The following is an 11379-nucleotide window of genomic DNA, read 5'->3' on the forward strand; positions in this document are numbered from 1 at the left end:
TTTAAGTTAGTTTAGATTGTAAAGTTTAGATTTTTATTTTAAGTTAGTTTAGATTGTAAAGTTTAGATTTTTATTTTAAGTTAGTTTAGATTGTAAAGTTTAGATTTTTATTTTAAGTTAGTTTAGATTGTAAAGATTTACTAATATTTTTTTCTACATAAATCTTCTAATTAGTGATACGAGAAAAGAAATTCTAAAATATAAAATATCGGATGAAATTCGATAAAACAGCAAAAATCAAACGGAATTCTTTAGGAACATAAAAGGTAATAATAATATTTTTCTACTGAACCATTTTTCGTAAGTTTTTTTTTTTTTTTTTTTTTTTACAAAGGCATCACCACATTATCAAGGCACAGAGGCCACTCAAGGATAAGGGTTAAAGAGTGTACAGTAGAAGTTGGTCAATATAGTAATCATTAGTAATGAAAATTTGGTAAATTTAATAACTTATATGGAACGGCTCATCAAGAACTTATTTACTTTAGACTTGAACAAAACCATATTGTAGTCAGCTGGAAAGCAGGAAAACGGAAGACAATTCCACAGGCGTGCAGTTCTAAGAAAGAAGCTTTGTTCATGGAATCTACGTTTAGGTTTAGGCACAGATAAAGAGTGGGGGAAATTATTGATAGTGTTTACAGCTAGACGAGTGTTTCTTGTGAAAGTTTGGCGAGGGGGGACCATAGATTGAAGCTCAGTTGAACACTTTTTTTGGAATTTATACTAATTTTGGCATGACACGTAAGTATATATTTTTCCGTTGTCACCATAAGCAAAACACCACGAATGCCCCAAAACATTTAAATGTCATCAAAAACATTTTTTAAAAATTTACATGCGATATTCGTTTTCAGAATACCTAAAAACATTTAAATGTCGTCAATTTCAGAATAAAATTTATACTAATTTCAATAGGACATGTATGTAATAATGCTTTCATCTAAAATATGCCGGTTTAAAACATCACCAATTTACACAAGTGAAACGAAAAATAAATAAATGGTTAACGCACACACTCTTTATTTTTTATTTTTTTTTACAATTTAAATGTTCAATTTCGCCTTTTTATTCGTGAAAATTTGGCTACGATTATCAATTTAACCTTTTTGGCCTTGTTGGTACGGGTTTAGGTTCTTCCAAGTCCGAAAACTACCGACCAGCTTTAATAATTACTAAACGTACAACAAGTATAAACGACAAGAATTTATTAACAAACATGAAAACATGACAACACTGCAATTCAGAACATTAAGGTAAAAAGATTACTCACTTCAATAGTGGGGTTTACGGGAGGAGTGAGGACTGTATTCTAGAGTTGTACTCTGCCTTAAATATGTCTTTGCGTAGCGATGCTGGAACGTATGGTCGCAGTTTGTTTGTACTTGTGTCACACACAACTTTTGTGTGGCTGGTAGGGTTGGTAATTGTCACTAGGTTCAATGAAGTTGGATTATTCTGCAGGAGATTTTGTAAATGTTCATCCTTCTGTTGTTCTTTAGACAAGGTGTCGACGTCAATTGCCGGCTGCAACAGGAAGGAATTAATTCCCCACGATAAGGTGTCTGCTGGGATGTTGTCTGCTCCCTTGATGTGCCGGATATCCGATGTCAATTGAAGGATATAATCCATCTAGCGAATCTCTCTGGGAGAATATTTGTCCGAGGAAGACTGTAAAGCGCCTAACAGGGGTTTGTGGTCCGTGAGGATATGGAACTGCTGACCTTCCAAGAGCTGCCGGAAATGACGTATCGCGGAGAATGCAGCTAACAGCTCTCTGGAAAATGTACTATAGCGTTTCTCAGTCTCTGTTAATTTTTTTGAGAAAAAGGAAATAGGTTTCCAGTTCGCATCACATTTTTGTTGTAGGACCGCTCCAATTCCAATTACGGCATACACAACTGCCAGGACATTCCTTGCTGGCTGGGTGGCCAGATTTGGTGTACCACAAAATGTTACATCAGACAGAGGTCGACAGTTTGAGTCAGACCTTTTTCATAAACTTGCAAAACTTTTGGGCACCAAGAGTATACACACCACGGCTTATCACCCCCAGGCAAATGGCATGGTCGAGCGACTACATCGCAGTCTGAAAGCCTCCTTACGGGCACAGCTTACGAACAATACAAGGTGGTTAGAACATCTGCCACTAATATTGTTGGGACTGCGGACAACGGTGAAAAGAGATATGGAGTGCTCAGCAGCGGAGGCTCTATATGGAACCACATTGCGGTTGCCAGCACAATATTTTTTTGAAGCACCAAAAAAAGTTATGGACATGACAGCGTTTGTCGACCGGCTAACAACAAAAATGGCCAAGATGGCATATTCTCCCTCAGGCTTGAATAGGAACATGGTCCCATATGTACCTAAGGGTTTAGAGACTTGCACACACGTCTTTATCCATGATACGGAAAGGAGGCATTCCCTGCAACCGCCGTATCGTGGCCCCTTTAAGGTTGTGGAGAGACAAAATAAGTTTTTCAAGGTGCTTATCAAGAATGAGGAACAAAACATTTCGGTAGACAAGTTAAAACCCGCAGCACTGGAAGAGACATATCTGAAAGTATCACCCCCAAACGCCATGTCGGTAGATATGACGCTTCAGAAAGTAGAAAAGAAAAAGTCACGGTCAGGTAGACATGTCAGATGGCCAGCACATTTAAAAGATTTTGTGACGGTTTAAATAAAATTAAAAATGTTGCCCATTTATTTCAGGTACTCCGTATTTTGGGGGGGGGGGGAGTACTGTAGGGGAATAAATAAGAGCACCGGATTACCGGTGTAGGGTAAGGAGTGAGGTCTCTTGAAAAAAGAAGAGGAGAGTCCGTACACATGAGGCACGGACGCAAAAAGTTCTTCTTCTTAAAGACAATGTTGGACAGGCAGACTACAACTCTAGAATACCATCCTCACTCCTCCCGTAAACCCCACTATTGAAGTGAGTAATCTTTTTACCTTAATGTTCTGAATTGCAGTGTTGTCATGTTTTCATGTTTGTTAATAAATTCTTGTCGTTTATACTTGTTGTACGTTTAGTAATTATTAAAGCTGGTTGGTAGTTTGGGGACTTGGAAGAACCTAAACCCGTACCAACAGCCTTTTTTCTGAAAGATTTGACTTTATATATATATATATATATATATATATATATATATATATATATATATATATATATATATATATATATATATATAGATTGGGCTGGCAGCCCTGAGGACGACTCGCTATTTTAGATAGGCACCTTTAAAAAATAAAAAAATAAAAATGGATTGCAATAAAAATAAACTAATTTTAATGTTTAAGATTATTCAAAGGTAATCTTGAAGATTCGTATTCTTTGTTGAAAAGTTCAAATAAAGTTTATAATGTAAAGTGCACGTACTGATCCGCGCTATTTTTTACATGGTATTTCCAAGTTTAATTAAAGTTTTATATGTTTTTTATTCAATTGTAAGGTTAAAGTACAGAATAGGTACAAAACACCCTCCCCTCCCCATGTTAAGAATGTTTTTTTTTTTTTTTTTTTAAATATTAACGTTATGATTTCAGCACGAATCATGCCACTGTAGACTGCACTAATACCCCAAAAACAAACAAACAAAAAAAAAACACCTCGTTTTTTTTTGTTTTTTTTTTTAAAATAAAACTAACTTTAATTTCAAAATTTCGATATTTTATTATAAAAGTTAGGTAAACATATTAATGGGGAAAAACAGTTTAGAAAACTTCTACAAAAATAAAAAAATTAATAAAGGTTCATTCTATACAGTTTTGGTCATCCGTAACTAAAAATAAGTCGGACGTCACTTCCGCCAAATGGCTTTGTAAACAAAGGAAGGCGAATCTTCAATATACACTATTTAAAAGTTATTGAATCGAATTCTTTTGACGTGTAAAAAAAACATAACAAAAAATAAACTTACCTTTCATTCAAGAAATTTAATGCGAAAAAACCCCAAAAAACAAGAGATGAATTCGTTTTTTTCTTTTGTGTTCAACACAGAAAATTTGTTTTGTTTGTTAGGATTTCTTTAGTAAATTGATACAACTTTTGTTTTGTGTGTCCAATTCATTAAGAAATAAAATTTATGAAAATAGAAAAGAATCAAAATTAAAAGATAAAAAACACGATTTAAACGTGAAATTATTTAAAAAGAAAATCAACAACTAAAGGGGCAGCGTAAAACGGTGAAATAATTATTTCGTTCCCTTTGTAAAAATGTCTGTTCATTAGTTAAGTGTGCCGAATTGTTTTCCTATTATAATCAAATAACTCGAGTGTTATTTCTGCCCTTCACATCAACAATTTCTTGGTTAAGTTTGACACTATTGTCCAAACTTCCAACTTTCAAACTTCTGTATACGTAACGCACCTTCTCTCAACTGCCAACGAACTTCTGCTGATTGAACTTCTTAAAAATCCAACTTGAAAATGAATGTCCTCTCTGAAAAATCAACCCTCTTTTATTTCCAACCAGGAGCATTTCATCTGCACATCAGGTGGTAACTGTCAGGAATAACACGATGTTACGGGACCACTGATTGGTCTTGTCGCTAATGAGACAAGATCGGGGATTGGCCGCTAAAGGGCCTCCCCGACCAAACCCTTTTTTTGCTTTCAGCGGGAAATCTGAATTTCCCTGGCTTCAAAAAATTGCTAGCTGAAGACAGTCGTGAAAAAAGACAGCAGAAAATGGCCTGGTAGTCGTATTCTTCGACAGGATTGACTAAAACCACTCCAAGTCTCCCAGAGCCTAAATGCAACGACTGTACATTAATCTCATCAAGGGATTATGAACTACTCGGCCCATGCCAGCAAAATAAGACCAACTAATTTTGCAACAGACCTACCTATGGCAGTCAACTTTTTCTTCAAGACCACGGTAAGTTCTGTTTCATTTTGTTACGTCTGACACTGGGCCTATTTTCAGGCTATGAGAGAGTTTTCTCACATAGCATTTTGCAAAATTAGTTGTTTTAATGATTCCTAGTACCTTCTAATTCAATAACAAAAAAATAGTACCTTCTAATTCAATAACAAAAAAATATTATTAGCTGAGTACGATAATTCGTTTGTTGCCTTTGGTTAATTAATAGGCTGCTTCTTGGTTTAACTAACATTTTTAAAACAAAGAGGAATCATTAATTCGAAGTATATATATATATAAGTAAAAAAAAAAAAACAAATTAAATTAATAGTAAGATAAGATATTTTCTTCTATTTTTATGTGTTTCTTCCATGTTATGATAAATTTCTTAGTTTCGGTGGTTGTAAAAAAAAATTTACTTTTGGTTTCGGTCTAGAAGGATTCCTCCTTTTCTAATTTAAACATTGTGTTCTACCACTATTTGTTCGTAAATTTGACATTATTATTTATCCGTAAAAAAAAGGGAGTTTTGTTTTTTGGTTTCGGTCTAGAAGGATTCTCCCTTTCCAAAATGTCTCCGTCTCGCAAGGAGCTTGAGGCCAGCCTGGCGGCTAAGAGAGTCAGGATAACTACTACGGTAGAGAGACTTACCCATGACGCTTCTCCTAGACTAATAGCCTGTAGTGTTTCTGACGTAAAAAGATGGCTGCTAGACTGTGAAAGTCTAGTCGACCAAATTATGACTAAATGTCTCGCTGAGGAACGAGCTGAGATATGTGACGAAGACCACGCGTTTACTGTCTCGGTTCGTGAAACGCTTCTGGAATTCGAAGCACCAACAATGAGAGGAGATGGGAAGAAAGGGAAATCCCCTATAATTAAGTTGGAGGTAGATTGTCCGACATTCGTGGATAACCCTCCAGGGAATAAATTCTCTTTTAGAACTTTTCTGAAGAGATTCGAATTTTATACATCGTCGTTGGACGATGATTCTGATAAGCTTCTGTTGTTAAAAACGAAGCTAGGCGGAAAAGCTTTCGAGATGGTGTCCGAACTTGATATCAAGCCGGAAAACTATCTGAAAGCTATAAATATTTTAAGGGAAAAATTCTACAACCTTGCCGATATAAAAAATAAAATTTTTGAAGAAATGCTTTCTTCCACAGATATTATAGGGGACCCTTCTCTTCTAAGGAACTATATTGATAGAGTCAAGGCCGACCTGGTCGAGCTGGACAACTCCTTCAAGGGAGATTTTTTTGTAGACGGCTCGGTTTCAGGCGAGCTTGTCGCTCACATTGTGTTAAAACGAATTCCTAACGGGATGTGTAAACAATTAATGTCCCGAGCCAGGACAAGGTACCCTTCCCTTAAAACAATAATGGAAGTTATCCCCGAAATTCTGGAGATTGACATGGCGACGCCAGCCTGGAAAGGGCGCGAAATTGGCCCGCCAAAACCGTCCGCCATTTTGTCCAACAGGCGACAGGGAGAAAACGCAAATTCTTTAAAGAATTCCTTTCAATCTCGGAAGGAATTAAAACCTGAAAAACCCTCTCCCCCAAGCAACAATTATTATAGGTCGTGCAAGTTGTGCGATAAAACTGACCATAGCGCTAGGGACTGTACGACTTATAAGACCTTTGATGTTAGACTTGAGAGAGCGGGAGCATTAAATTTATGCACCAAATGTTTGGGCTCACATAAGGAAGCTAAATGTCCAGGCATAAAAGGTTTTCCTTATGCATGTGGTTCCTGTGGGTTAAGGTCCCATTTTTCAGCGATGTGCCCAAAGTCGCCCAAACCTTTCGTTGGGAAAACGATTCTGGCAGAACATGGCAGCTGCATATTTCCTGTGATAAGGGTCTCATTAAAGAGAGAACAACATCCTGTGTCTTTTAACTGCCTCGTCGATACTGGCAGCCAAAAATCCTTTTTCTCTAATGCAATTTTGAGGAAATTATGCTCTCGGGAGAATCTAACCCCTAATTCTGTAGTTATGCCCATTAATACCTTTATTGGTACAAAAACCCTAGACCTCTACGAACTTGGGGTGTCAGTGAAAATAGGGGCGCAAAAGCCCTTTTTCCATGCTGGACTATTTACGGATAGTTTAAATTTAAAATTTAACGTGTCACAGTTTAATGAAGTGACAACCAATATAAAAGAGGCAGGATTTCGACTCTGTCATGGGTACGAGAGTATGAACGACTCATTATTACATGGTCTTGTTGGGTTGGATATAATCCAACGTATGAAAAAATTCCAGCTCATAAGTTGTCTTAATGGTTCTGCTTGGGAAACCTCCAATGGAATTATCCCGTTTGGGAATGTGGGCTGTTTTGCGAAAGGTCAAGCCGATACTTTGGAAAATCCACTTGACATAACCCCCTTTGAAAATATTGTCCGCTCGTTGCCCAAGTGTTCAAACTATTTAATTGAGGGTGCCTTAAACCCTGTGTCTTCATTCCCTGACCCACTGGGCCCATTTTTCGAAGACTCCTCCGTTGAGCGCGGAGTGGAGAAATTCTTATCCCTAGATTCTATAGGGATAGATGAAAAATCAAATTTATCTTCGTATGATGAAGATAAAATTACTAAATTTAAGAAAACCGTAGTTTTAAGAGACGGTAAATATTACGTTGATTTACCGTGGGATGACGAGAAGTTGTCCCTGGTCGATTCCAACTACATTCCAGCCTTGAAAATCATGCAAAGGGTGGCCATCTCCTTGGAAAAAAGGGGTCTTTATGACAAGTATACTCAGGTCTTCCATGAGTACGAGGAACTTGGAGTTATAGAACAGATCTATGTCCCTCCGGGAGAATATAAAAATTACTGTTGGATCCCCCATCGTCCGGTCATAAAACAAGGAACTGGGGTCACCACCAAGATGCGACCTGTATTCAATTGTTCCTTCAAGAGACGAGGAGGTGTTTCCCTTAATGATGCGGCCTATGCTGGTGTCAACCTAACTGCCCAATTGTTGGACCTCTTGCTGGTCTTCCGGAAGAACAATTATGTACTTTTGGGGGACCTGAAAAAAGCCTTCCTCCAGGTCCGTCTGAGGACCAATAAGGATAAAAATAGATTTTGTTTTTTCTTGAAGGTGAATGAGAATTTGCGTGCTTATAGATACAATACAGTAATATTCGGCTTCAATGCAAGCCCATTCATTTTAAGTTGTATCATCAAGCTGCATACCGAGAGATACCCTGATGATGTTCCCTCCTCTGTGCTCCATAATAATTTTTATGTCGACAATCTGGTCGCTACCAATAGTGATTTCAATTCTCTTTGTTCAACCTACGAAACAGTACGAGAAAGATTAATGGATGCTGGATTTGAACTTCAGTCTTGCAGTTCCAACCACAATCACTTACAAATTAAAATGATCGAGGATGGGACCCTGGTTTCTCCTCCTCCCCCCATTGAAAAGGTGTTAGGGTACCATTATTCTCCACAGAGAGATTCTGTGTGCTTGGCACCCGTAGCGATAGATTCTAAGGTCAACACCAAGCGAGGAATCTTGTCTCAGACTTCCAGAATCTTTGACCCATTATCGTTGTTCCTTCCTGTCACAGTCCAGGGCAGGATCCTAATCAGTCAACTGTGGAGGAACAATTTATCCTGGGACCAAGAAATCCCAGAAAATTTCGCCGATGCTTGGCAGAATCTCGCTGGTGAGTTGAACGATTTGAGTGGGATTGAGTTTCCAAGGAATGCCTTGGTGAATGACGTTCCTACTGATTTCTTATGCTTTTGCGATTCTTCCAAACTTGCGTACGGATTTTCGCTGTATGCCAAGCAGGGGTCGCAGTGTCACCTTGTATTCGCAAAGGGAAAGGTGGCTCCTCTTAAGAAAAAAACCCTACCCATTCTGGAACTTATGGCAATTTATCTTGCTTTTAAGGTCGTCCCTAATGTGTTAAGGGCCTTGCAGCCTGTCGACGTCCGTAATTTGTTTGTAGTCTCTGATGCCCAGGTGGCATTGTCTTGGGTGTTGAACGGTAGGGGTACAAAGAAAAATCTCTTTGTGGAAAACCGAATTTTGGACATTAAGAGGATGTTGGAAGCTATCCAAAATGATTTTGGTATCTTACCTCAATTTAAATATGTCCCTTCTGCTGAAAACCCGGCAGATTTGTTAACCAGGGGTCTTTCCTCTGCTAAGTTCCGGCAATTTTTCGATTTGTGGGTTCATGGCCCTGATTGGGCAAATCGAAGTGCTGTTGATTGGCCAATAACTCCGTTACCGTGTCTGAATGACACTAATAAAAAGATTGTCTCTTGCTTTCTTTCCAATGAGGCTACTTCGGAAGAGAATATTCTTCCGTTTAATATTTCAAAATTTTCTTCCTTGACGAAGACAATCGGTGTGCTGGAGAAGGTTTTGCGGTTTGTCGATAAATTGAAACATAGACAAACCGATACTGTTAAAAGGGCAAAGTTTTTGCTTTTCTCTAGTATGCAGAGGAAAGAATTCCCCTGCGAATTAAATTACTTAAGGGAACCTGCTGGTAAAACTATACCGCCAAGAGTAAGTGCCCTTGGATTATTCTTGGATAATGAAGGATTGCTGCGCGCTACAGGTCGTATACAAAGTTCTGATATTCACCCATATCAAGTCAAACACCCCATCATCTTAGGTAAATATCATGATTTGACTCGACTAGTGGTTCAGGAGGCACACTGGAATTGCAGTCATCTCGGAGTTAGCTCAACCCTAACCAAGTTAAGACTAATGGGGTTTTGGATCCCTCAAGGGAGACAATCAGTGAAGGGCGTCCTCCGCCATTGCATGACATGCAAAAAAATAAATTCTCTGCCTTGTCAGACCCCTTCGGGTTCTCAACTACCAGCCCACCAGACAAATTTTGTTCGCCCATTCAACCAAGTTGGTGTTGACTTTTCTGGCCATTTTTGGATAAAGGGGAACAATGAGGATACCAAAATGTATCTCTTGTTGTTTACCTGTATGAGTCTCAGGGCTGTACATCTTGAACTGTTGCCTGACATGAGCACACGTTCTTTTCTACTGGCATTTGTCAGGTTTACTAACCTATTTGGTGTCCCTTCCTACGTTTATTCTGATAATGCCAAAACCTTCTTGGCTGCTGGTATCTCGTTGTCAGAAGTATTCATTTCTGATGAGTTCAAGGAACAATTCAGATCAACTTCAATTAGACATGTTACCATCCCTCTTTATTCCGCATGGCATGGAGGAACATGGGAGCGGATGATACAAACCGTGAAACGGTGTTTCCACAAATTAATTGGTAGGAGGAAGATCGAATATTTCAACTTCCTAACTATTGTTTCTGACGTAGAGAAGGCCATTAATGACAGACCCCTCACCTACGTTGACTCTGCGGAAAGGGGATTGGAAACTTTGACCCCTAATCATTTTCTGCAAACGGGCTATAGCCCACGCTTGATATTGGGAAACATGGAGGTCGATGATCTCTGTCCTGACACCCCGAGTAGGGTGCAATTGTTAAACTCTCTGCAGCTGAGAGATGAATTTGTTGAAAAATTCCGCAAAATTTGGTACAACGAATATCTTCTCTCCTTAAGGGAGGGAGATAGAGAGATGATCAGTCAAGTTACTGAAAGGATTTCAGTCGGTGACGTTGTTTTGATTAAAACACCCAACAAACCTAGACCTTTCTGGAGTCTTGGTAAGGTGCTCAACCTCATCTACGGAAACGATGGAAAGGCTCGTTCTGCTCGCATATTAAGGGATGGGTGTGAACAAATCCACTCCCTAAAACATTTGTTCCCTTTGGAAATGAAGGATAATCCTGAATCCTCTTCGTCAGAGTTTGTGGAGGAGGGAGGCCCCTTCTTCTGCCCAACTTGTTCCATTGAGAATGATGGATCATCTCCAATGGTATGTTGCGATAAGTGCAACAAATGGTATCATTTTAACTGCGTCGGAGTTAATGAACAAGATACCACCGGAATTTGGTTTTGTCCAAATTGTTCGGAAAACATGTTATGTTAGGTTGGGTTAAGTTCCCCATTGTAGCAATTAAAGATGAATTGTCTACTGACTTATGTTATTATAGTTTTTTCTTTTTAGTTGTTAATTATTGATACTGTTGATTTGGTTAAAACTGTTAGCTGAAACTTTACTCATTTCTGTGGTAGAAACACATAATACTTATCCTTAGGGATTAGCCTCATTTGTTCAATAGAAATCAAACATAAAACAATCTGTTTCATTTTAATAACTTAAAAAAAAAAAAAAGTAATCGATTACCGATTACTTTTTTCTTGCCCCCTTGGGAGTGTGTCAGGAATAACACGATGTTACGGGACCACTGATTGGTCTTGTCGCTAATGAGACAAGATCGGGGATTGGCCGCTAAAGGGCCTCCCCGACCAAACCCTTTTTTTGCTTTCAGCGGGAAATCTGAATTTCCCTGGCTTCAAAAAATTGCTAGCTGAAGACAGTCGTGAAAAAAGACAGCAGAAAATGGCCTGGTAGTCGTATTCTTCGACA

General features: G+C 38.5%; 1 protein-coding gene across 1 annotated transcript; it reads left to right on the plus strand.

Moving 5' to 3' along the window:
* The first annotated feature begins 5442 nt into the window (after window positions 1–5442).
* LOC145258070 (uncharacterized) lies at window positions 5443–10878 on the plus strand. Its single transcript, XM_080115798.1, has one exon. It carries the CDS (start codon window positions 5443–5445, stop codon window positions 10876–10878), a length of 5436 nt encoding a protein of 1811 aa, XP_079971924.1.
* Window positions 10879–11379: the final 501 nt, after the last annotated feature.

Source organism: Euprymna scolopes, chromosome 33 (assembly GCF_053919585.1).
Source record: "Euprymna scolopes isolate OS-2025 chromosome 33, ASM5391958v1, whole genome shotgun sequence".
Lineage (NCBI taxonomy): Eukaryota > Metazoa > Mollusca > Cephalopoda > Sepiida > Sepiolidae > Euprymna > Euprymna scolopes.

Bases quoted from the DNA above. Each gene is read 5' to 3' on its own strand.
- LOC145258070 (XM_080115798.1), top strand. From the start codon at position 5,443: ATGTCTCCGTCTCGCAAGGAGCTTGAGGCCAGCCTGGCGGCTAAGAGA.